The following is a 26,076-nucleotide window of genomic DNA, read 5'->3' on the forward strand; positions in this document are numbered from 1 at the left end:
TAATTCTGGATATTTATTTTTGAAAACCTTAAATCTTTATGCAGTAAAACTTTAGAGAATGGCGCTGTTCATAAGGCTACATGACACCTTCACAAAAATGAAACCTACACTGTGAAAAAATGGTTCTTTAATTAAAAAATTAATTACAAGTTTCCCCCATTTTGAGTTAATTGAACTAAAAATAATAAACTGACAGAATGTAATACACAGATTCTTTTTTGCTTTCAGAGGTTCAGTGAGCTTGAAGTTTTAAGGCAATCTGGTATCTAACTTGTTTAAAGGAAAGCACCAGATTTTTTCAATGTAAAGAAAATCCTCACTTTCATTCAACCAGCCTGACTTGGCAGGCTATGTATTATTATTCATTTTTTATCACTGTGAGCAACAGTCTCTATCATTACACCCCAGAAAGTGTCATGACAAAACCTAATGTTTTCAGTCATAGAGTGTGCATTTGCTCTGATGTCAAGTTGCCACAATATCTACATAGATATTGTGGCAACTTGACCTCAGAGCAAATGCAAACTTTATGACTGATGGTGCCTATTTAGAATAAGTGTTTATAAACATTAATGGAGGTTTATGTTAACTGCCATGAAGGTCTTGTGAAGGTATCATGGAGCCTTAAGAACACTGCCCATCAGTAAACCATTGCTATTCATTCTAACTTCTTACTAACTATTGCCATTTTTGAAGTTATGAGACCTACATCTAATTAAGAAGCAGAAAAAAAACTAAGCCTGTTTGTAGCATTTCATAATTGGGTGGTTTTGTACATCCTTAGCCAGTAAACAATCACAGCGGATTTGTGTAAGCAGCGGCAGGCCTTAACTGAAACCTCACTGCCGGGTGAAAATAGAGAGTGTCGAGTTACCCCTCTCTGCCCTAATTACCAGAGCTTTGCTCCGGGAGGCTGCCGAGGGCTGCTGGAGTGTAGTAATAGCCCAGAGAAGGGATGCATTAACATGGATGAGCTGTCCTGAGGGGGGACTGGTATAAATACCTGCACACGCCATGCGTGTGTCACACAGGTGGGCTGATGCTGGTTCTGCTGCATGAGCCCCAGTGCAGAGCAGAGAGACATACAGAGAGAGAGAGAGAGACAATCATGACCTGCCAGGCTTTCAGTAGTACGGACTCTTTCACTACCCTGAGCGGAGACTCTGCCCTTCCACTGCTCATGCACCACGCTGGAGCTGCTGACTGCCTGCCCGTCACCAGCCACACCACCAACATGGTGCAGCCAGGTAACTTCCACACTCTCCAACACACCCAGTGATTCTTCATGTCGTTCTGTAATGGACTGTAACATACTGCTCACAACTCCACCTTGGCATAATGCATCTTTGCACAACTGTACAAATGTTCATATACTTCTGTAAGTAATAGTTGGTAATAATAGTCAGTTTCCACAGACCCTAAGAAAACCTACATTTTCATCACTTTTGGCTTCTTTCACATTGGCTCTTCATATCTGCCTTTTGTCTCTTATTCCATTTATTTTATTTTGTTTTTTTTTCTTCCCTTAGTTAATATATTGCTTTCTTTTGAATGTTTGTATTAGTCTGTGCAGTTGTTTGAACATCATCATCTTCTTCTTCTTCTTTTACCTCAGTTTCTTCATCTTCTGCCTCTTCTTCTGCTTCCACAGTGTTTCACCACCAGACCAAATCTGATTCAGGTGATCAAGACTAGGTTTTGTCTTTTTCTTCTCCTTTTTTTCTTCTTCATGTTTTTCTTAATTTTCTTCACTGCCATTGTTGTTGTCATCGTCATCCTATAGTTTTCACCTCAAACTCGAATCTCACACATCTGCCCAGAAATTCTGAAGACCAAATAAGTTGCAAAATAAGTTGGATCAGGTGTGGTGGACAAAGATAGAAGATAAACTCTGGTTGGTGGAGGGAAGATCTCCTTGCTTGGAAAGGTTGATGACCACCATATCAGTCTAAGCCATGGAAAGTTACATGAAATTAAGCGATTTCACTCTTAACTGAGACCTGTCAGCATCATCATTAGAACCAGTGCAAAGAATTCAGCTGTTTTATTGCCACCTGAAGATTTCTGTCTCCTTTTTGTTGGTGGTGTCCCAGTGCTGTGATTAATTCAGTCTTATTACTTTGCTGCAGTTGACCATTTTCACAGCTCCTTTATTCAATGTAGGGCCAGTGTCTCTTGCGTGAATAGGAATAAAGAAAATTTGCATATTTTGTCTTACGGAATACTCTTGTGTGGGCAACGAACAAGAGAATTTTTAGAAGTTAAGGCAGGGTGGCAATAGAGACAGCTGTCTGTGAGTTTTCCCAAAGGGCTCCTGGAATCTGACAACACAGAGAGAGAGGGAGAGGGAGAGAGAGAGAGAGAGAGAGAGAGAGAGAGGGAGAGAGAGAGAGAGAGAGAGAGAGAGAGAGAGAGAGAGGGAGAGAGAGAGAGAGAGAGAGAGAGAGAGAGAGAGGGAGAGAGAGAGAGAGAGAGAGAGAGAGAGAGAGACAGACAGACAGATGTGATCTGGCTGGTTATGAGGAAATGCTGTTACCCTATGTCTCCGACATGGTACACTACTGCTGCTGTCATCACTCTCAGTCTCACTCTCACATTGAAGTCATGACCTTTCCACTGACCACACATACATGATTCTTCCTACTTCTTCATCATCCTCATCTTCTTCTCCTACTCCTCTCTGTCTCAGATCCCTTTTCAAATATGTTTTACATCCAAGCTCACAGACAAATGCCACGCATTCTTCCATTTGTCTGTGTTATTGATTTAATGTTCTGATATTGCTCATTTTATCATTAGCCACACAATAAGCTTACGTGTATATGGTTACATTGCTTTCATTTCAATGCTCTTCCGTTTACCTACATGATCTCCTTGGGCTCTATTTTTCTACACTGGATTGTAGAACAGTCTAATGCACTGCAGTGAAAGAATGTTGTGTTTAATAACCAAGACAGCAGAGACCAACATAGAATGACTAACAATAATTTATTAAAATAAGTAAAAATTATGCAGATATGTCTAATAAGCTTCATTTGCACAGCTGTTACTATCAGACTGGGCAATTATAGTACCAGACATGTTATTATTTTGACATGTTGATAGCTAAATTAGCATTCTTTGTATTAGTGTTTTACATGTACGAAAATTCTCTGAGAACCTCAGAGAATGGAATATTTTTTCTTTATCTTCCATTGTAAAATCTCTGCATTGAGTAGCAATTACTTAACTGTATGATTTAACACAGGAACTGAAGCAGATGATGTGATGTGTAGTATTTCTCAAGATGTTATGTCATTTCTATTCACACGTAAGCCTTCGTTTAACTCACTTTTATTTTAGGCAGTGGCACCTGTGAGTGCATGTCAAATCGTTATGATGAACAGGGAAGCGTGTCAAAGTGTGCATCTGTTCCCCTGAGCATTTTGAAGTGCCCTGGTTATCTAATAATGCATTGACTCTGCCTGTCATGCTGATATCTAAAGTGCCTCCTCTTGCTGCGCAGATGAAAAGAACAAATAATGGAGATTATCTTTACAAGATTATGGGTGGGAGGCCTAATTCAATAGAATTCCACTCAAAGTCGGCATGCGGTGGATGGAAATCTTCTGATTAAACAGAGATTTTCTTTGATTGAATATATTTGAAAGTAAGAGAATAAGGGTAAATGTGCAGCAAGGGAATAACACTAGTTCCCCTGACACTGCTTGTTGGAAATCTTCTGTTACCTTTATTTTAGTCTGTATGTTTTTGACTGAGTATTGGCTGTATTCATTATATTGGCACATGTTTTCAGTATTAGCACAAACGCATCAGGGGTATTGAATGTAGACAGATGTTGACAGTAAGTGTATGACTTATGCAATTTAGATACTTCTTTTATTAATTCTAAAAGCCCACAAAAGGCATAGAGTCTCCTGTATTGGTGTTACAGAAAAAGAAGTGTCTACATTACATGGGTCTCACAGTCACCACCGACATCTATGGACACTGAATGGGGACAGATGTTGACAGTGATTCTATTACTCAAGAAATGTAGATGCTCATTCTTCCCTAGCACCAATACAGCAGACTCAATGCCTCTTATAGGGATGTAGAATCAATGAAAGTGATGGCCTTTTATTCTGCTCTATGAATTCCCAAGGTAGGACTGTCATTCTTCCTGTCATTTTATGCTTTGATGTAGCTGATAAGATCATGAACATTGTCCTGTGCTCCTGTCCACAGTTCCCTCGGGTCTGCCTCTCGTCCAGCCGTCCAAGCGCTCTCACATGCATCTGTCAACGTCTGCCCTCAGCAACGCATCGGCCGGCCTGCACTACTCAATGCCCCCATGTCACTATAGCAACCAGCAGACCACCTACGGCATGATGGCAGGTGTGTTGAGCTGCCTCACTGCTCAGCTACGTCAGTGCGTTCTTCAGAAGGACTCGTGACTCAGTGCTTTGAGTGGTATCAATCAATGCTGCTCTTTGCGTGTACGCATGCGTGCATGTGTGATGTGTGATGACAGCATTGGTTTTTGTCCCCAGCACAGGAAATGCTCTCAGCCAGCATCTCTCAAACCCGCATCCTGCAAACCTGCAGCGTTCCGCACCCCAACATGGTCAATGGAGCCAACTCACTGCAAGGTACAAGCATCAGCCTGGCACAGTCACAAAAAGCAACACATTGAAAATATGTTAAAACGTATTCAACTTTGATGGTGAAATATACTGACAACATACTGTAATATATTTAGTTTTCAAATACAGTATTCATCATACCCTGCCAAAAGAACAACATGAAAATGATTGCCGGTAATAATAGTGGGTCAGAGGGCTAAAAATGTAGATCACTCATTGCAGCATTACACTTGAGAGCTCCTTCCCAGCTACAGCAATAAATTAATGAAATAAGCTTTCCAGTTAACTACAGGTCACATATAAAGTTGAATTGTTCATGTGCACCATTATGTAATCCAGAACAATCACACTATATTTCACAACAGGATTACACGTTTATCAACTACAATAAGCAGAAGATGGCAAAATTTAAACTCATGAATGGAGGACCCTGTAGAACACACGCGCACACACACATGCATACATTTTCTAAGCCGCTTATCCTCGTGGGTCAATTGGGCTGTTGGAGCCTATCCCAGCGCTGTTTTACAGTGCAGAACCCTGTAAAACAGCGAAATACAAAATGATAATATTTTCATCTGTTTCAATCACATGACTTTTTTCAAGTGCCCATATATTAGACACACATAAGACTGACTGTCTTCTGCTGTGCCTCAATGACAGCAATAGCAGAGAAAAAAAATCAGGCCTGAAAACTAAAATAACTAGTCTTGGTTCGAATATAGTTCCCACTTGTTTCTGATTTAAAGCCTTTAACCTTGCAGTCAGTGGACATGCTGCCCAACACACAGGACACTAGAGTTTTTCAGCTGTTCAAACATGAACACTAAAATTGCTGTTATACTGATGAAAGTACTCCTCACACACAAGAGTGTCTGCTAAAAACCCGAAATGTAATGTGTTTAGTCATATATGAAAAGTCATATATTTAAACCTGAACCTGCTGGCACAGAGAGTGGTATGCATTTAAAGAAGAAAAAATTTATATGCATAGAAGACAAAGAGTATTTATAAATTAAAACGGGTGTGGTTTGTTGTCTAACATTAGGCAGGTGAGCCAGTCAACTGTGTGGACAGGCCACAAAGTTCTGCATAGGAATAATGTTTATCAGGTTAGTTTTGATGTTTTTTCTACAGCACATGTTAATGTTAGTAATATTGCTGCCTAAACATTGAAGTAATTAGCCTAAACATTGCCATGTTGGTTAGCTTACACAGGAAGATAAATTTTTTTTTCATACCGAACATATTGTTATTCTCCGATCATCAAAATGGTGGCACAGTACAGTATATACAGTGATGTTAAATGAGATGGATGAATATACCTGAATGTCTGTATCAAGCTTATAAGTGGTGCTTATAAGTTACATGCTTAAATATCTGTGTACATTTGGTATAGCACCACTGTTATATTGGTGTTAACATAATGCTGAGAATCCCATGAGATGGAAACTATAGTATAATTGCAGTAGTGTAAATCGGAAAACACAGGATTCTTATTAAAATGAAATTAAAATGTTTTTACATTAAACATTGTAATGATATATTCACTATCTCATTGTATCTGACAGCACAATCAAAATTATTTTATGGCTTTGAGCATGTCCAGCCAGATTGTAGGACCAGACCTACCCACCCCAACTAGTACTGACCACAGACCATGGGAAGGCAGAGCTGGCCATGGTGAGGGTAGAACAATTAGCCCATACAAAAAGTAGTTCAAGTTGGCCAGTAACACATCAAAATGCACTTTACACAGAATCACAGACTGGTTGTGTGAATCTGTGTCTTGGGCCACATGTAAAGAATCAACCCTTTCATAGTTTTCTATAGCTTTCAACATTCTGATGGCACCAGTGTCCAAAATAATCAATCACTAGTCAATAACTAACAGGAAGTGTAATGGGCCTGTTAGCTCCTTGCGTTAATGTGTGTTTTTGGTGATCAGATGACTTTCGGATTTTACTTTATTATACTTTAACTATGTAGCCACGCTGGTGACGCAGATTTCACATGTAGATGCAAGAGACATGGAAGTGCGTCACCTCACCCTCCAAATTCTACAAAATTCTCTGGCATAATCTGTGGCGCTGTTCTTGAATCCTAAAACCTCTGTCACTCTGGATTTGACATTGTCATTGTTTGTCATGTTGCAAATGACACAAAACAAACTTTGAAATCTCATTTAAGTTGCCAGGGCATTCAAACTGAAACACACCTGTAAAAAATTTGTTTGGAATCACATTTCAAGCCATCTTCAATGTGGTTTGGATCCATTTTGCAAGAATTGGATTTTATGCTATACTCAATCTGGATACTATCTGGATATGCCAAAAAATAGGATTTGGGCTGGCAGACTGAAGATATCCTTTTCATCCCAGATTGGATACATAGCTGTGTGACCTTAATGAGAGCAGTCAGATCCGAATTCTCGTAGGTCTTTTCACTGTGCATGTGCCATCATTCAGCGTTAACATGGCAGCAGGTCCATAGAAGCGGTAAATGGTGCAGTGTAAACATCTGACCTTTTTTCTTCTTTGTCTTGCTCTAATAATGAACAGCTGAGAGCTGTTTAGAGTAAACGATCTTCTCCACAAAGGCTTCTTCTGCTGTTTAGTATGTTGTTCATGATGCATGTGGTTTATTCCTGTGATGTTATTGATCAGGATGTGCGCATGCAGCTCACTTCAGGACACTGTTTCATTTATTTTAAATTCTAATGTGAGCCCTTTATTATGGTGCCTTTCTTACTTTAGCATTAGATTATTAATTTAGCATTAGCTTAGAGCATTGATACCAGCTGCCCCTGTACTCAGCACTAGTAGTTGAGTTATGGCACAAATTTAGACTTGCATGCCTCAAAATAGTGTACATGTCCAGTAAATCTAAATGGATAACCCATAGATAAGCCAAATGGAAATGTTTTGTTTATAAAAATAAACAGAAAAATAAGAAAAATCCTACACAGCCATTGTTGATGATTTATATGGTTAAGACTTGCAAATGTCACACTACAGCTAAAAGTGGAAAGGCTAAAATGATATATTTGAGTTAAATTAGGTATTTAGCTTGCCATTCATCACTCAATTTGATGCCACAACAAAAATATCAACCTTCTAGTAAAGGGATTCTGTCTATTTGAAATTATAAATATTTTGCTTAGTTTAAACAACATATTTTTATCAGTGTTGGACATGTACATCATACTGAACCTTACATGTCTTAACAGTACCTTTAAACTCTCCAGTAGGGGGTTGGTGGATCGCATCAAACTGTCAATACTTCTGATCCTGACAGTTCTTTTTCAGAATTAATCCTCAAAAGAAAATATTTATTCTGTTTTCTGTAGATGATGAACTGACAATATACCTTTACCCTGAGTGAATATTTGATGATTTAAAAGATTCAAAAATAATTATAGCAAATTATGCTGTAGGATAACTACTTTTATTTCTGCCATCTTCCACACACACACGCGCACACACACACACACACACACACACACACACACACACACACACACACACACACACACACACATTTATACACTCCACATGTAACAGAATCAGTGCTCTATAATGGCAGATGCTTTGTTTTTAATGGAAACCTGGAGTCACATTGGCCCTTTGCAGATAAGATTGGACACCTCTATCATATATAATTATTGATGCCCACACTTTTCCTGGTTTTCACTGTAGAAATCTCAATGAATTCAGCTTTCTATGTGCAGAATTAGACATTTAGAAGTGTCGATATCTGTTCTGGTATAAAGATATTTGCCATGGTGTAGCACAAAAAATGACATCCCTACTCACCATTATCAAATAGTTGAGAACTTGACTTCCTATGAGAAATGTGAACAGGCTGCCCCCCAGTGTCTACAGCCTGGAATACAAGCATGGTGGAGCTGCAACATGAAAAAATGAAAAATGAGCTAAATTAGGGGCAAAATGCAGTACATTAATTGAAGCACAAGGGGGAGACACAAATCTGTTCTTTTGTGCCAAACTCAAGAACACTTTTGCCCTCAAATTGGATGTGTTTCACATTACTTCTTGACTAATGCTGGCTAGCATATGGTACAATATTAAACTCACGAAAACTGTTGTAGACCTCTGCTAATGACCTTATTTTATTGCCATATTGCCAGTTAAATAATGCACCATACTCAAAAATTCCTTGATCACAAACATGTGGTCTTTGCTGTGAGCTTGCTGGCACAGTGGCTAATGCCTTCAGTCATCGTTGCCCATCTCTTCTTTTTGTCCCTTTAACCCCAAAGGTGCCTTGGCTCCATGCCTGTATAAGTTCCCTGAGCATGGTCTGGGTGGGGGCTCGTGTACTCTGTCCCACAGCTTCCCTCCATTACCCCAGGCCTTGTTCACAGACGAGCCTAGCCTAGGGGATATAAAGCAGGAGCTGCGCAGGAAGAGCCGCCCCCCAGAGGAGCCCCCCGACATGGATTCACCCCAGATCCGTGAGCTAGAGAAGTTTGCCAATGACTTCAAGCTGAGGAGGATCAAACTGGGTTTGTTCAACTTATTCAAATGATATCTACTGCAGTTATGCTATGTGTTCAAAAGTATACAGACTCACCATTTAATTTGTGAATTCAGCTACTTTACGGTGCCCATACTGTTCACACAGCTTATAGAAAAGCATTAGAATGATCAGCTCCACATGAGCCTATGGTCAACATGTCTAGTGCCAAGCATCAGCTACAGAGGCATAACCCCCCTTATCCCCTCACCCCACCCCCCTGGATTGGTGTTTGTGATCCAGAACTAATCATACAATAGTCCCTATAAAGAAATTTGAGAAGGGTAGAGGCTGTTACTGCAGCATAGAGGGACAAACTCTCTATTAATACCCTTGATTTCAGAAGAAATGCTAGATGAGCAACTGTCTGCAAACTTTTTGGACATTTAGTTCATAATATGTATGACAACCTACTTACTTATTTACATTATAAAATGTTTAAAAACCGATGATGCTGTGCCTGATACACCTGTACCACTGCAATGCCCACTAGAATGCCACTACAGTACTGGTGTCACTGATGTATGATCTAGCAACCAAATTATATCTGGTCAGTGGTGGCCCTTTGGTGGTCCTTTGGTTAATACAAAGGTTAGAAAGGGGCTGATAAATTGTGCAGCAACAGATGGGCTTCATTCAGTAACAGTAAACATGCCAACAAAGCATACCTCTGTAGTACCTAACGAAATGGCTAGTTAATGTGTTACAAGGAACTCTGCACAAGTGAAACACGAGCACATGCATTCTAGAAAATAGCAAATGTGCTGGATTAGAAATAAAGTATTTAAGTATTTAAAGCTAAATTACATAAGTAGTTAATGCCTTTAATGACCTTGTGAAAGGATCAACAAAGTCATAAACTCTGTTCTGAAATTAACAGGTTACACTCAGACTAATGTTGGAGAAGCTCTGGCAGCTGTGCATGGCTCTGAGTTCAGTCAGACTACCATCTGCCGCTTTGAGAACCTGCAGCTCAGTTTCAAAAATGCGTGCAAGCTCAAGTCTATCCTGGCCAAGTGGCTGGAAGAGGCCGAGCAGGCTGGAGGTGAGTGGACATCAATAGAAATATTCTTTATTTCTTCTTTTATGTTCCTTTGTGAGGACAATATATGGTCACTAAACACAGCCTTGAGTAGAGGAAAGCAAACTTTTCACTCTCCTTTATCACAGACATACTGCACATTTGGAAAACCAAATTAGCAGCAAATGACAGCCAAACATCTCAACCAAGAAAACATTTAGTCATTTTCAATTTCAGGAAATATTTCTGGAATTAGTGCATTCACGACTTCACAAATTAGTGCATTTATAATAACCAGCCCCAACATGAGATTGTTAACATATGTTTTGGGGATGGTTGGCACAATGTTAAAAAGGCTCTAGTTTCAGAGAATTCAGCAACAAATAGAAATAATCAGAGCTTTTCATTTAAACCATGCCATAAATGTAAATGTTCAATTGCAACCAAATAACATTTTTTAAGCAATTAATTAAGAATGATTAATGTATTTATCTTTGTCTCACATTGAAAAGACAGTAAGAACAAAGTAAGTAATAAAAACAAACTTAACAATTTAATTAAAATGTTTATATTTTCATTCATTTGTCTACTTTATAACATTACAATTCATTAAAAACATTTTCCCTATTTAGTGAATTAATTATTGTTCTCGGTATGACAAACAACCAGCTCACCTTTGCCCTCAGTCTCACTCCGAATGATCTTCTGACAGTGTCTGGTCAGTGAGTGGAAATGTATAAAGGTAAACAAAATTCATATTAAATAAATTAATTGTTTGAGTTTGAAGTGATATTAATTTCATCTTGATAAGTGATAGTCTCATTTATCAAATGGCCCATAACTTTAGAAGTAAAAACTATATAATTTAATGTAAATTTAATATAAACAGTGACACAGTACAGTATTTCACTCTATTCATGTTACTTAATATGACGTTTTGCATGCGTACAGGATACAAGATCAAATTTAAGACAGCTTCATAATATCTTTTCTCAGGGAGGATTTCTTTGTTTTGGTCTGTTTTGCTTTAGCACAGAAAAAGCAAAAACTTGTCCCCACCTTAACACATTGTAATATTTAAGGCTTTTAACAACATGGATGACTGTTATTTAAGACAGCAGTCATTTTTATGTTATACGTTTTTGTGAAAGCATCATGGCACAAATATAATTATTAAAGGCTTCAAACTGAACACTTTCTCTACCACTTAAGATGACCCTAATACTGTGGTGCTTTTGAAAACCTGGGCCCTGGAATTTAACACTATACCAACCAACTCGGTTCTCCCCTATTCCAAAGAGACCAAGGCAATATCCAGTACTTTGGTTACAAAGCATGACCAGATTCTGAAAAACACTGCCATCCTGTGAATGAGTATATCTGAACTGAACTTTCTCCACAGCTCTGTTTAATGAGAAAATGGGGATGCAGGAACGGAAACGGAAAAGAAGAACAACCATCAGGTACAGTAAACATGAAGATGAACTCTATAGAGATCTCTGACCTCATTATTTCAGAGCGCTATGCAGCAGAAATGTATTTTTAATTCACTTCCTCAGTCTGGGGGCTAAGGAAGCACTGGAGAGGAACTTTGTGGAGAAGAGTAAGCCATCATCACAGGAGATTGTGCGCATGGCAGAGGGGCTTCACTTAGAGAAGGAAGTGGTGCGGGTTTGGTTCTGCAATCGCAGACAGAGGGAGAAGAGAGTGAAAACCAGTCTACACCACAGCTCACTCATGGCCAAAGAAACTCCGGCCTGCAGGTAGACCTGCTACATATTCATTTAAAGGCTGTTCTGCTCAAGCCCAAGTGCCTTTACATCTTCAAACCACAGACAATCCAAGTAATGCTACTGACAGTAAGGTTGGACCGCTAATGTTCTACCGGGAGTTTTGTGTAAATCTCTGTGAACTGTCCTCCACCTCCATTCACCAGCAGGAGCATGTGTTGTACTGTGTGTTGTATGTATGGGAAAAAAGTATACAATGTAAGCTGTAAAGATTGTAAAATAACTATGATAACATTTTCATATAATTTTATTTTTCTGAAGCAGTTCTCCTTTTGCATTTGGAGTGCTATTTACTTTTAAGAATTTTTTTTTTCTATGAGAATATTCCTGAAAATACCTGAAAATGAATGTTCAAAAGATATTTAAGGTAATATATTCAGATCAGAACATTTTGGAATTAACCATTAATTTAAATGTAATATATTGATTCACAATAAAGCAAAATTGTGAAAAATTGTTTTGTCACAGTATAATCACTGTAGAAAGCAAAAGAAAATTGTGAGAAAAAGTGAGGTTTGCTCACAATGCTCTCCTTATCACCTTTAACAAACACAAAATAAATATAGAAGCACAGATGGTGGCTTTGTCATTACAGAAAACAGAATGGGATTACTGTGTGGTAGTAGGTGGAATTCAATACATTGTACAAAAGAATCACACCAGTAAGTCTAACAACCACACAGTACAAGAAAGGAGAGAGAGCAAACGCACTGAGAAGTCATGGAGGGACGTTTGTATCCCAAATGTGGGAGGCAAATGCTAATTTACTACTCCAGGTGTGTGGTACACACTGCTCTGCTCTGTCCCCGCTGGGTTTTACTGTGGAATATTTATTGTATCACTCTGGTCCTGAGTCTAGGAATACATTAAAGCCTCTCGTCTCTGCTCATAACTTCACCAAGCAGATACTAGTTCATGATCTATACCATCATCAACATCCTGCCAGCACTTGCATCAACAAAGCATTATTTATCATTGAATTATTTGAATGATTTTAATTTGCCCAAAGGATGGAATATCTGTTGATATATGAGGTGAAGGGAAATATAGACAAAGAGACGTTCCATTAAAAAAGACAAAAATCAGGCTATACCTTTATTTGTATGTATGGAAGGAATTTCAGAAGGAAACTTTGCCTGTTGATAAAATGAAGTCCTACTCTGCTTTTCACACATCATTATTTCAAAATTAATGGGCTCCACATTAATTAATTTAAGGCAAGGTTATTCTCCAAAAACTCATTACGACCTCATGTAAAAATTATGTTTGCTTATGATTATGAACAATGAACTGTAGTTTAATGCAATCTAAAATGACCTGAAAGGGCAAGTGGGTGCTTCTAGCAGTTTTACATTTTGAGGTATCGTACTTTGTTCAAACAGGATAAATTCACAGAAACTTGGGAGGTGTTAAGTATGGAATACATCACAAGATATGAAGAATTCTTTTATTCATTACAAAACCAAATGAACCCATAAAACTGTACATTCACATACATAATGGATAGGATAAGAGAATAATAACTTTAAATTAACTTTAAATTAAAACATGCTGAGGATCACACAATGTTCAGGGTCAAAGGAAAGATAGAAATATATTGCTTCTTGCCAAACTGGCACTAGCTACAGCAGAATTTAATGAGGTTACAGTTTTGCATCCTTTACAATTCAAGTAGTACAATTCAATGAACACACCATTCAAAAGTAACTGCACTTCAGCTAATGCAGTATTCACCCATTAGAATGAGAGGCACACCAGCAACACTGATTCCCTTTCTTGCACTGGCCATGTTCATAGCTTCACTCGTTTATCTGTTTGGCCAGCACAGGAGAATTTTCAGCCTAGTAACAGACCTTTACCATAATATGTGATATGTGATAACAACACCTGAAACACAGTGTTCAGTAAATACACCCCATAATTAACCAGAGCTGACACTAGGCTTTCTCATCTCTCAAACACCTGTGTGCCTTCACTCCATTAAAGACCTCTCAGTTGCGCCATTGAGCTAGTATTGCTGACATGACAACTTTACATCTATGCTCATCATGTGCAGACATTGTCTAAATTACAATTTCAATTGGTCTGTTAATTAATAACATTCATCATCTATGCTGCAAAACTGCTGAACAGTCATTGTGTAATAACTGAAAGGTGGAGAGGATTTCATTCACAACGCCATTCAAAAAATGAATGCAAGAGGTTTTTATGAGAAGACAAATGCTTACCAAACCCTTACCAACTCACTCATCTCAGTGTTACCTTATTTCCAATATTCAGGATACAGAAGCTACAAGGAGATAAAGAACAATTGGAATGAGCACTAGAGCAGTTAATGAAACATATTTGGAGAACTCTCAGTCAGCCCTATCACCCTTGGAACACCCATGTAAACAAAGCAAGTGGCCACTCCCAAACACTTGAACCACAAAGTTACCATCATGTACACAATAACACTACATTTGTAGTATTTTAAAAGGATTATACTTTGTTGCCAGAGCAATAGATTAAAGCATTATATTACAAGCCTACAATTTATTTAGCTTGGCCATTCGTCACACAGCAAAGGTGACTGTTTTTAAAGGACTGATACAGAATAAGAGAGACAATATAGTAATGGAGAGCCCAGTTTTAGTCAGTTGCCTCTTTTCTCATTATCTGACCTTCATTTATATCCAATACCATGTTGTGCTTTTGAGATATTATCACTGTCACATCAAAACTGTCCAGATTTTCATTTTTCTACATCATGGTTTCCCTTAACACTGTGTAGGCATTCCCTGACAAACAGACCAACAGAAATGGGTCAGAATTACTTGGGATAAAATCTTGTTACCTTACAGTAGAAGACACTATTTTGGACATACAAGGCCTTGTCATGACAGTGACTATATATACAGCACCTTTCATCACAATTACATTTTTATGTCATTAATTTTATTAGCTATCTATCCATGCTCCTCCCCATCCCCAGACAGTAAAGGCAGTATGTGTGCTGCAGAAGAAGCCCTTGGTGGTGCTGGGAGTACAGTTGTAGGAGTAGTGCTTTAGTCCACTCCCAGGGCCTTCAGCTGCCTCTCAATGTCCTCGTCGGAAATGGTGGCTGTCTTGGCCTTGGAGGCGCTGGGGAGGCTCTTCCCAGCTGAAGGGGCTTTCACCATCTGCACAATACCATTAAATCCAATCAGGAGAGTTATAACAGTTTAACAACTGCTAGCAGCTGCACAGCTGCTTGACTCACCCTTACGTTTAAACTCTGAGTTTAGAACAACACTTAAAGAATACATAATCACTGCTTATTCCAAAGAACTAACAGAAATGACTGGGGTGCCTAGCTCTGAAACAGGGGCATGGCAAAATGACAAATCTGTTTTGGCCCAAGGGACCACATCACACATCTGTTTGAATTGAACATGCTAGGGAAAGGGCCAAAGGCAAAGCCAAAGGCCCCTCATCCGCCAGAACTGCTCCATATAAAATTCAGCTAGCCTGTGGGCTCCATGTAAGACAGATGGAAGGCTAGTAGAAATAAGACTCACAAAGAGAGTAAGTTTCTTACCTTTCCAGAGATTTCAATGCCAATCTCATCCAGCACCTGGTTCACAATGTCCTGACATTCCTCTTCATCACCCGATTCATCAAATATTTCGTCCAGGGTATCATTGACTGAGGATGTTGGAACAATAAATTGAACCACTAAATATGACAGAAATCTACATGATGCCTTCTCTAAAAGATGCCTGTGAGCCAGGGTGAACTAAAATTAACTGAATTGAATTTAATTGAATTTAATTGAATGGAACTGTAATGAATTAAACTGAACCTCAGTTTCACAGACTGAAATCTTTTGAAAATTCATAAAACAAGACAAAAAATTTGACGAGCAGCAATGAAGCTACTCTTTCTAAAACATTCTTTTACCGTCAGAGGCCCAAGCACTGAAGACATAAAAATCATTAAAATTTTTTCTTTGGGGTTGAGTTTTTGGAAAATTCCAACCAGGGGTTTTAAAGGTTACAACAGATATATGCTTTATATTCAATTTTGGCATGCTGTTACACTATTACATTCAGAATATAACTTTTTTATACCACAATGCTACGATACAGTTTAAAGTGTGAACAGTTGGGAGATGTAATTGTAATGACATAAGTCAGACATAAAGAAAGTGCTTTAAACAAATGTTGCAATTTTGCAGCAGAAGGCCTCAGAAGGTTCAAATGATTAAATCAGATTAAATGTATAAAAACAAGTAATTTACTTAATATATACTACTCACTCATGTCTTCAGTCATCTCCATTTTCAGGTTTTCTTTCTGGAAGTCCTGCATCGTCTGCAAAGTCTTCTTTGGATCCATTTTTTTGTTGACAGCCTGCATAGTCTGAAAGACAGAGATAGGCCAGGCCATGAATCAGGTTCACACAGGAAAAATAGGGCATTATTTGACAGTGTGATAAAACAACATGGGCAGAATCCACCATGGATGAATACATTTTGAATGCAGCTCAACATAAATCCAGATGTAAGTAAGCGGAAAGCACAGCACAAAAAATAGGTCGAGCTGTGAGCAGGCTTGTTTAAAGGCCCTCTGGGTCTCCAGCAGTGTGACAGACAAAACAGGAAAAGTCACATTTGATTACAGAGAATTATTTACACAAATTGTCTCTGTCACAATCTCATTACAGACTGTGTCTATGCCACCATCTCCTCCACAAAACCTTCACTACCACACTACAACTCCCAGGACACGATGACAGATACAGAAATATTAATGGCTTCCGTCTTGATACAGTAAAGATGCCTGATGCAGATACAGTGAGTCTTTGTGTGAGAATGTGTGTAAGTATGGCCTAGTTTCACTGGAAACTAGTGAGAACAATAACACACTGCAAACGAAGTGCCACAAACTGAAGTCAGATAGATTTAATTAGCATTTTAAAACTGCAAACCTGTATTGCTGTTTATAGACATAGCTTATTGATGGTTTATGGTTGCTAAAAGTGGAAAATATACTGTTTACCTTACTTTAACATTCATTAAACATCAAGGTAAAATATGGTCGTATGAATAATTAGTATGGACAGTGATCTTGCCTCAAGCTTCATTAGTCACAATTAAGTACATTTAATAATCATTTCAAATACAGCAATTATGTGAAAACTGAGTATTAGTATAGCAAAACTATTACTCTTAATCTACTTAATATATTTTATGTGAATACTGATTGAATCATTTGTGAAAAATGATATGCTTATTATCAAATTGGTTATAAGATCTGTAGGGGAGTTATATGGGTCAAATTTCAGATTTAATTTCAGATATCACAGTTGATCTTTAAATAAGTGCTAATGAGGACAATGGTGAGGATCCAGGGGCAGAAAGACTCCCTTTTAACAGGCTTTCTCTGGGGTACAGAATGAAAAACAGTGTTAAAGCCAGTGCACTTAAGAAGCCACAACATGCTAATTAGCCCTGCTTAGGCATTCTTTTGAAGTGCAGTATCTGCCTCATAAGGCCTTCTCCTTATGCAGCATTTCTAAAGTTAGCCCAGCAACAGCGACTTTGTATAGAAGCAGCAGAAGCATACAGTTTAGGGGGGTCTTGTGGGACCAAAAAAGAGGTGCAATTTCTTACCTTAGCTGTAGTAGACATAGCTCCAGCCATCTTCATCTGAGAGTTCATGACTTTGGTCTGTGTGGACATAGAGGTCACCTTAGAGCTGACAGCATAGGTCCGGTTCTTTTGCTTCCTCAGTTGGACCAGCTGCTTAGCCAGGATCTTGCAAGCCTCTCTGTTTCCAGTCTTGGCCATTTTCTTGATTTCCATTTCCTGTTGGGAATTAATACAGCTTTGCCACAAACTGCTCTTAGAAACAACATCTGACATGGCCCTTCAACACAAGATACCTCTTAGACACATATAGTCTACATTAAGGATGGTCAAAATACTGCATATATCATGAAAAAGATCAAGTATACACAGCATTTAAACAACAACAACGTGTGCATAGTAACTGCATAAACTGCTCAGAAACAATAAGTGAAAATGATGCAAAAATGTTTATTTTTGTTTTATCACCCAGCCATAGTCTACAGAACAAGAAGATAATAAAATATATTTAATACAAACTATAGAAATTGATGCCCCGTGCACAAGTTGAGACCCACAGGTCTGTGTCTGTTTACTTTAGTAAGTGAATGAAAACCACCAGGGCTCCAGGGACTAAGTGCATCAGACAAATGTTGTATTTGCAGAGTGATGATGGTGAATATGCACAGTTCTCTCATGGGACACCACAATACCATCAGTTTACTGGAAGCTAGGCAAGCCCATAAGCACCGCAGCAGCTGGGAACTAACAGCATTTCTGTCTCTCCAAAAGACTACACATATGGGTATTTAGTAATTTAGCAAAACTGCTCATAAAAGAACTGCTTGTAAAGTTTCTGCCATCTTCATTAGATTGGTCATTGAGCAAATTTAATCTCAAGGGCATCTAAAATCAAAATTTGCAAATTCACACAAATTGCTTGCAGACAACACCTGCTTAAAAACTACATTTACTTAGAAATATTTATTTTTAAAATGTCCGCTATTAATTCTAAATCTGATGTTAAACAGTATCCGGTGTCAGGGAAAAACATATAATGTATGGACAAGAGATGTAACCACAGATCCACAGCTGTCTGCTCTTATGAACTGAATAAATCTCTAATCCATTAAACTCTAACCACATTCTTTGTCTTTCTGAAGAACAGTCTAGTGTGATAATCACAAACCGGTCCTCCCCAGACAGTCCATATTTTCACTCTATCCCTATGTATTACTATTTAAGTTGGAGCAAAAATCTGGACCGTCCAGGAATACCTGAGGGCCAGTCTGAAAGCTACTTCTTTAAAGTAGTGCAGGTTTCTTGTGTCAATAGCCATTACTGCTCATTACAACTCTGATATTGAGACAAAACAACCCATTGTACAGGCTAGTAGTTCAGAATAGTGTGGTTTTCAAGCTGTGCATGTGCAGGTTTTGTAATTAGCCAAATTTAGGCAAATGATTAAGTAACTTCCTCTCAAAATAACAGAGCAGGTTCAAGTCCAGCGAAAAGAAGCACTTACTGATGTTCCAATGCTCTAATTATGTAACTCTGGCATGCACAATTAACATAATTAGATTCTGTCATCACAGCCATTAACAATGTGCTTATTATAGAAACTCATATTGCAATAATGCTAAAAATTACTATACATCATGCAATCCTAATGGCCAAGAAATCTACAGAAATAATTTTGAGTATTTTCAACCAGTGAATATGTAATTGCTTTTTTGACTGAAAAAAAAACCTCTGAAGTAAGAACTCTGCATGGCTCCAATCTGCATTAAAAACGTGTGACCTTTAATTATGTGAAAAAGTGAGCATAAAATATTTTGCCTAGCTGGAATGATGTTCTTTCTTTATTGAACGTATCATTTCTCCTCCCCCCCACACGTTAATCATACGCGCGCACACACACGCGTGCAGATACAGCATTCACAAAAGCACAGTGCGTTGTCCTACTTAACCATAAAAACTGTGATGTCCCATTATGACAGATGACTCATGGGTCTTCTCACTCTCTTTCTGTCAAACCCACAAAAATGACTGAAACAGGGAATTTAAGAGACAAAAACACGCTGGTGAAAATCAGATCATGTCTTCATGATTATTAATATAGTTTGGTGGGGAACGGGAGCAATGGAACACAGCCTATTAGGGATGCTTTATTGCTTTGTCAGCCACTGTACAATGTTTAGATTCTGAGAGATGCTGTAAAAATGACAGATTGATGTGTTACACAGTGCTCTCTCCTGTCTGCAGACTGACAGTGGATTCACCATCATAAATGATGGTAAACTAGGCTGTGGGGCACAGCAGGCTTTGTACTGGCTCTTCCAAATAAATCTTTTACTAAACTAGCTGATCTAAAGCTGTTCCATTTCCACAGTCTGCAGTTCCCATAACAAGAAAATTTCACACCAACAGAACTTCACTAAAGAAGATTAAGTTCAAAATTTCTTTTTTTGTCTGCAGCCTATGGACTATGGAACAGAACCAAGGGCTACATGCATAAAAAGCACCATGACAATGAAGGTAGAAAACTGCTTTTATTTGCTACATTTCTGCTAAATTTCAAAATCAGGTCATTTCTGAATAAGTTCTTAGTCCTACAACAAAGCAATCCACTTGCTTAATTAGAATAAAAATTAACCGTGAGGAAAAATGAGCCTCCTGGGAGGCAATTATATTCAGATTTTTATGTTTACTTAAAAACCAAAGAGACACAAGTTTCCTCATTTAATGATTAAAAGTGGGCAAGAGTCAGGGGGAATGCTCTTTTACTCACAGGCCTATGATATTAAAAGCTAGCAAGGAGACCTTCTCTTTCTTCTCATGCCTCAGGTGTTATGTCAAGAACATCTTCTCTCTTACAGCCAATTAAACCATCTAATCTACCTGCTTCTGAAAGCAAAAGCCACAGAGATAATAATGAGCATATCTATATGATACTATCTGAGTTAATTTGAGGTATTTGAGGCAATAAGGTACACATACACTGATTGAAACGCAAAGGTTGTTCTATGTAGTTAAAGGGAAAAGGTGAGTGTAGCAACGTAAATTGAGTCTTTGCTTACAAACATGAGTGTTTTCTGCTCCACTTACCATTTGCTTCTCCTGTTTCTCCAGAGCAGCCCGGTCTCTGGTGATTTGTCTCTGGGTGCCTCTTAGCTCTTTGGTCTGTTCTTTGATGATGTCTGTGACACACCAGGATGAAGAAAAAAATGTGATAAAGCTGTCTGGAAAATCCAGGCGCAGTTCACTGAGCTGAAACCCTCAGCTTCACTCCTAGCCTAATACATGTGGACAATATGTGGGTCACTAAGCCAATCCTGATCACAATACAACTTATGCAACAACATGACAGAAGACCTTGTTCAATACAAAAAACTATCCTACCAAATCTCCTTTTCAGAGCAGACAAAGTAGTTTCAAAACTTTCACACAAGGAAACAGTGAAACACACAGTTGCTGCCCTATGAATACCTTGTATTTCCAAAATGGTAGCTTTGAAGAAGAACGTTAACGTACGTTAATATAGCAAGATTTTGTTCTAAGTCATTTTGAACCATTTCTATTGGTCCATTGGTCATGAAATATTTACAAAATGTAAAGGGTGTCTAGCTTTTTTAAACTGTAAAAGTAAAATCCAAAAAAACATCATATGAATGTCTGCTTATATTCATTAGTGTGAAAAGCTGCATAATGGCTTTGTATCCTGTGCCTATCTGGTGATTTGCCAGCTTACACATTTAATGCCAATGTATTACAATCTACCTCAATTCTGTTTAAGAGACTGTGCATTGAAACACACAATGAAACTTACTGCGCATCTCTCTTCAGGACAACATGATGAAAAATATAATTATTATTAGTGATCATGTTTGAAAGCAAGACTGTGGAATTAAACATTATTGCAGTATTCTCATGAGTCACATAGCCGTTAGGTCTATTTTCTGTTCTAAACATAAGGACAATCGTTGGCACCAGGCTCTCTTTTTCACAGGCTAAAGACTGTTTCAAACCAGCACCACATAGCATAGAACTGTGGCTGCTGTGTCTAAATCAACTTACAGGACTACAAGATAAAACAAAGTCAGATATGAGAACTCCAAAGTCCTCTTAAAGTGTGGATATGACAAAAGTAGTACTGGTTGCTTTGTTACAAACCAGTAGAAGAGTGTTTGCTCAATACACCACCATGACAACTCAAAGGATTCACAGTATTCTTTTCAAAGGCCTTCTCCAAAAGATTTTACACTCATTTTAAAGAAAGAACCTACCATCTTCACACACAAGTATACACAATGTGGTACTGTTTGTGAGAAATTACTAAGTTAAATAGCAACCACAACTGCCCAGTTCAGACTCACTCAGGAACGCCATCTGTTTTTCTCTTCCAAATTAAGTTCTTGTACCACAAAACAGCCACTGTTCACTAATAAATTTAAAAAGCACTAGGCTATTATTATACTAGTGTTGTCCAACAGTTTTATGGGTAAAGAACTCAAAAATCAAAAATTTCCAATCAAATTACTATTGGTCCATAAGACACCCCCATGCACAAAAAAGCGATTACTGGCTCTCAATATTGCCTTAAGTGACGCACTCAAGCGTTCTTATGAGCTAAGGGACAAAGGAGACATGAATGAAATACATGGTGGGTTTGTCTTGGGGCAAATCAGACAAACATTTTAATATATCTGATGGCCTAAAAGTTAACCTTCACCTGCACTTTATCATATATGCACGCACAGACATTTAGGCTAGCAGAAAATGTGTCCTCAATGCCCACAGGGATGTTACGCTCTCCTAGACTGCAATCAGATACACACTGTTCTCATGAATGTCAATCATACCATATTATAAGCACCGCAGCCTGAGCACAAAACCATTACTTTGCCAGTGGTCCAAAAACTTATGTAGGCAAGGCCAAGCACTTAGAGGGAGTTTTAACATTCTCCAAAAAACAAAAAAGTAAAAAATGTAGAATAAAATAAAAAGCAATCAAGGCAAACAATCTATTGAACAACAACAACAATAATAATAATAATAATAATAATAATAATAAATGAATAAATTAACGAATCAACAAAAAATGACAAAAATAGACAAGAAACAAGAAAAAAATGATGAAAAAGTGAAAACCTGAAAAAATAAAGTAGTTACAAAAATTTAAATTTACAAATATTCTTGAATCCCTCAATTAAACAGATAAATAAACCTAATCTAAAATAAAGGCTGTGCCTTTAAAAGTTCCTTACAAACACACCACCCAAAATGGTAAAACTAACTCTTAAACTACTTTCATACACTACGTAAAAGGTGACGTATTCCGAAACGTAGTAGAGGGAGGGTTGACGTTCACACAAGTCTAAAGCTAAACCATCCCTGCCATCTCACAGTAATCTAGAGGATGCTTTGCTACGCTGGTCCTGCGCCCACCCTGGCACCTAAGAAACAGATGGCAAAAGGTCAGAAGGGATGGAACAGCAATGACAAAAGGATGTAAGTAACAACTGGATTTTATTGTCTTTATGTTGTCAAATTATTTTTGTTATTGTTTGTATTTGTACATTTGTTTTTCTTTCTTGATTTATTTATTCAATTTTTGTAAACATTATGAACCAATAGTCTATTAAACCAATGAAAAGACTGTTTACTGCAAACAAATTATGATGTGGTTATTTTATATTTATATTATATTTCACAATTGGTAACGTTAAGGAAATATGCAATCATAGTATAATTGTACTGTCGAGAATCTGACTAAGCTGAATGGATATACAGTAAAGTCAATAAGCAGCTAACACAATGGCAGGCATGAATTTTGAATACTTGGTTGATGTGGGCTATTTGGATGGGAGCCAGTCACTGTGTTTGAATGGTGTGCTACAGAAAAACAATTCTAACAGAAATCTCTAAAATATAAAAGAGAATATAGTCTAGTCTAATTGTCTGGTACCATAAAATGGTGTGAAGTTAAATTAACACCCCTATGGTGAAAGGAAAAGAACTTTGCAATAAAGACATAAATAATGCAGAAGAGCGACCGACCACGACTTAAACACATAGTCTGACTCCAGGATCCCTTTGACTAAACCAGCACCAGCCTTTGATTCGCAGAATGACTGTTAACAGAACCACTAAGTCAACAAGTCAACTTATTAAGGACTTATTATTGGCTAATAACTAGGTAATATCTGCCTGCGCGTACGTTACTCTACGTACACACACACACACACATACACACACACACACACAGAGAGAGAAAGAGAGAGAGAGAGAGAGAGAGAGAGAGAGAGAGAGAGAGAGAGAGAGAGAGAGAGAGAGAAAGATAGAGAGAGAAAGAGAGAAAGAGAAAGAGAGAAAGAGAGAGAGAAAGAGAAAGAAAGAAAGAGAGAGAGAGAAAGAGAAAGAGAGAAAGAGAGAGAGAGAAAGAGAGAAAGAGAGAGAGAAAGAGAGAGAGAAAGATAGAGAGAAATAGAGAAAGAGAAAGAGAGAAAGAGAGAGAGAAAGAGAAAGAGAGGTTTGTGGACAGATGAGTTTAAATAGAAATTGACACCATCTACACGACTATTGATGATCTGATTGATTACTTAGTACATTTCCTGACTTAGTGATTTAAAATAAATAAATACAAAGTAAGTAAATGTAATAAAAAGGGTGGCTCTTGACTTTAGCTGGACTCAAACTGGCTGGATGGCCACTAAACATCATTCAAGGAGAAGCAGTAACTCGGGTCACGCATCATTCAGTTTAATGAGAAACATGTTATCACGCTGTTCTAAGATATTCACCAGATATAACAACGAAACAAACTTCTTCAGTCACACAGATCCTCTCTCGCGGCTGCTGGCGTTAAGTTAGCGAAACTGGTGTGACCTGTCCGCCAGTTTTCCACGCGCCCTCTCAGTGAGCTCGTACAGCGGGTTTGAATGGGAAACAGTCAGTAACTCCGCCGAGTTCAAGCGAACTGAAGCAGCAATTAACAGTCAAGAAGTGTCCCACTTACCGTCAGCAGTCTTCTTCTTAAACAGGGACGCCATGACGATCCACAGGCTATTTAAAACTGTAAAGAAGGACCTGGTCTGCCTGCCTGTGCTAAACTCCTGATTTCCTTGTTTGTTGTCGGACTCACTTTCTCCACATGACTGAACTGAGTCAGAGCGGCTCTGACGTCACTGGCGGAATCCTCGTGCTGTTTCAGAGAAACCATCTAGAGGGCGCTGTAGTGTTTCTCAAAGAGCCCATGCTTTCCCGGCGTGCTTTCATGCTACTTTCCTTAATTTATTGCTGGTTTATGGTAATGAAGAGAAAAAAGAAAAGACCAGAAAAGAAGATACACTATACAAAAAAGATGGTTCTTCAAGGGTTCTTTAGTAAAGACAGTGGCTCTACATACAGAACCATGAACACTCAAAGAACGATTTCAGCATGGGTGTTGTTTTGCCTTCTTCAGATTCATGGGCATTGTGTTGTATATGATTCTATATAGCACCAAAACTAGTTTCTCTATTGTTACAAGTTTGACGTTATAACAATATAATCCCTGTTTGGTGCAATGTAAAACCCCTTTTAAAAGGACAATCTCCAGCAATCTGAAGAAGCATTTAACCAGGCAAAAAAATGGTTCTTCAAGTGTTCATGGTTCTATATAGAGCCACTGTCTTTACTAAAGAACTCTTGAACATCTTTTTGAGAGTGTTTTTGTCAGACTCTATTAGGTGCTCCATGCTGCCATAATTAAAAAAATCTAAATTTTATTTCTAACATAAACAAATTTACAGGTATTTTTTGGCATTTGTTCTACCATATAAAGTTCTTCTGTAATATAAATGTTATGATCAGTTTGGCAGTTTTGCAGTTGTGGTTTTGGCAGTCCCTCCACTTGAACCACATGCCCCATCACTGAGATTTCCCAGTGTGTTTAAATGGGAAAGGCAGACCCAGAGAATGAGGGCAGGGGATTACTGAAGCAGAGCAAAAGAACGGAGCCAAGGAGATGAGAGGAGCTGCACAGGGTGACTTTGGGAGGGATAGCGTATGTCCCCTCCAGCAGTTTACAGCCTCTCTCTGTGGAGGAAATTGACCATCCTGGGGCATTATTCTTGTTAAGGTTATTAGGGAGATGTTTTCGTATAATCAGCAAGGATGGCAACAGGGACCAGCACTAAATGTTCTCATAATGATAATAAGCCCACTGGTGATCAGTCTTGCCCCAAGCACATAGAACAGTTCTCTGCAATAATGAGACAAACCACAATTTCATTTGCCATTCAGAGTGTCTTCAAAGTATATTAAAAACCTACATCACATTTTGTAGCAAACGTACACGGTTCTGTTGAAGAACTCCCAGGGAGGCACGTTTGATACATTTATCTCTCTTTCTCTGTTCATGATTTTGCCCAAGGCTAACAGACGTTCATTGTTAATGTGCTAACTATGCAGCCAGACAGTCAAATAAGACGTTTCAGCTGTGAAATTAGATCCTTGTAGTGATCCAGC

At 38.3% G+C, this 26,076-nt stretch overlaps 2 protein-coding genes across 2 annotated transcripts; one reads left to right on the forward strand and one right to left on the reverse strand.

Moving 5' to 3' along the window:
- The first annotated feature begins 1,041 nt into the window (after positions 1–1,041).
- pou1f1 (POU class 1 homeobox 1) lies at positions 1,042–12,348 on the forward strand. The gene is made up of 7 exons (XM_017710791.1): positions 1,042–1,247; positions 4,228–4,377; positions 4,533–4,631; positions 8,908–9,153; positions 10,045–10,209; positions 11,588–11,648; positions 11,745–12,348. The coding sequence occupies exons 1-7, from the start codon at positions 1,109–1,111 to the stop codon at positions 11,950–11,952; spliced, it is 1,068 nt and encodes a 355-aa protein (XP_017566280.1). The 5' UTR covers positions 1,042–1,108; the 3' UTR covers positions 11,953–12,348.
- A 1,060-nt stretch (positions 12,349–13,408) lies between these two features.
- On the reverse strand, positions 13,409–24,699 carry chmp2ba (charged multivesicular body protein 2Ba). Its single transcript, XM_017710790.2, has 6 exons — positions 24,584–24,699; positions 20,674–20,765; positions 17,611–17,805; positions 16,255–16,357; positions 15,535–15,641; positions 13,409–15,136 (listed from the first exon to the last, which is right to left on the reverse strand). Exons 1-6 carry the CDS (start codon positions 24,615–24,617, stop codon positions 15,023–15,025), a joined length of 645 nt encoding a protein of 214 aa, XP_017566279.1. The 5' UTR covers positions 24,618–24,699; the 3' UTR covers positions 13,409–15,022.
- Positions 24,700–26,076: the final 1,377 nt, after the last annotated feature.

The sequence above is a fragment of the Pygocentrus nattereri genome, chromosome 6 (genome assembly GCF_015220715.1).
Source record: "Pygocentrus nattereri isolate fPygNat1 chromosome 6, fPygNat1.pri, whole genome shotgun sequence".
NCBI classification, from domain to species: Eukaryota; Metazoa; Chordata; class Actinopteri; order Characiformes; family Serrasalmidae; genus Pygocentrus; species Pygocentrus nattereri.

What these genes read in the sequence shown, in the direction of transcription:
- pou1f1 (XM_017710791.1), top strand. Translation starts at nt 1,109, where the DNA reads ATGACCTGCCAGGCTTTCAGTAGTACGGACTCTTTCACTACCCTGAGC. An exon ending in CACCAACATGGTGCAGCCAG is followed by an intron (nt 1,248 to 4,227) that starts GTAACTTCCACA and finishes TCCTGTCCACAG; the next exon opens with TTCCCTCGGGTCTGCCTCTC. An exon ending in TGGAGCCAACTCACTGCAAG is followed by an intron (nt 4,632 to 8,907) that starts GTACAAGCATCA and finishes TTAACCCCAAAG; the next exon opens with GTGCCTTGGCTCCATGCCTG.
- chmp2ba (XM_017710790.2), bottom strand. Translation starts at nt 24,617, where the DNA reads ATGGCGTCCCTGTTTAAGAAGAAGACTGCTGACG. An exon ending in CTATGTCTACTACAGCTAAG is followed by an intron (nt 16,358 to 17,610) that starts GTAAGAAATTGC and finishes TCTGTCTTTCAG; the next exon opens with ACTATGCAGGCTGTCAACAA. An exon ending in GCATTGAAATCTCTGGAAAG is followed by an intron (nt 15,137 to 15,534) that starts GTAAGAAACTTA and finishes GGTATTGTGCAG; the next exon opens with ATGGTGAAAGCCCCTTCAGC.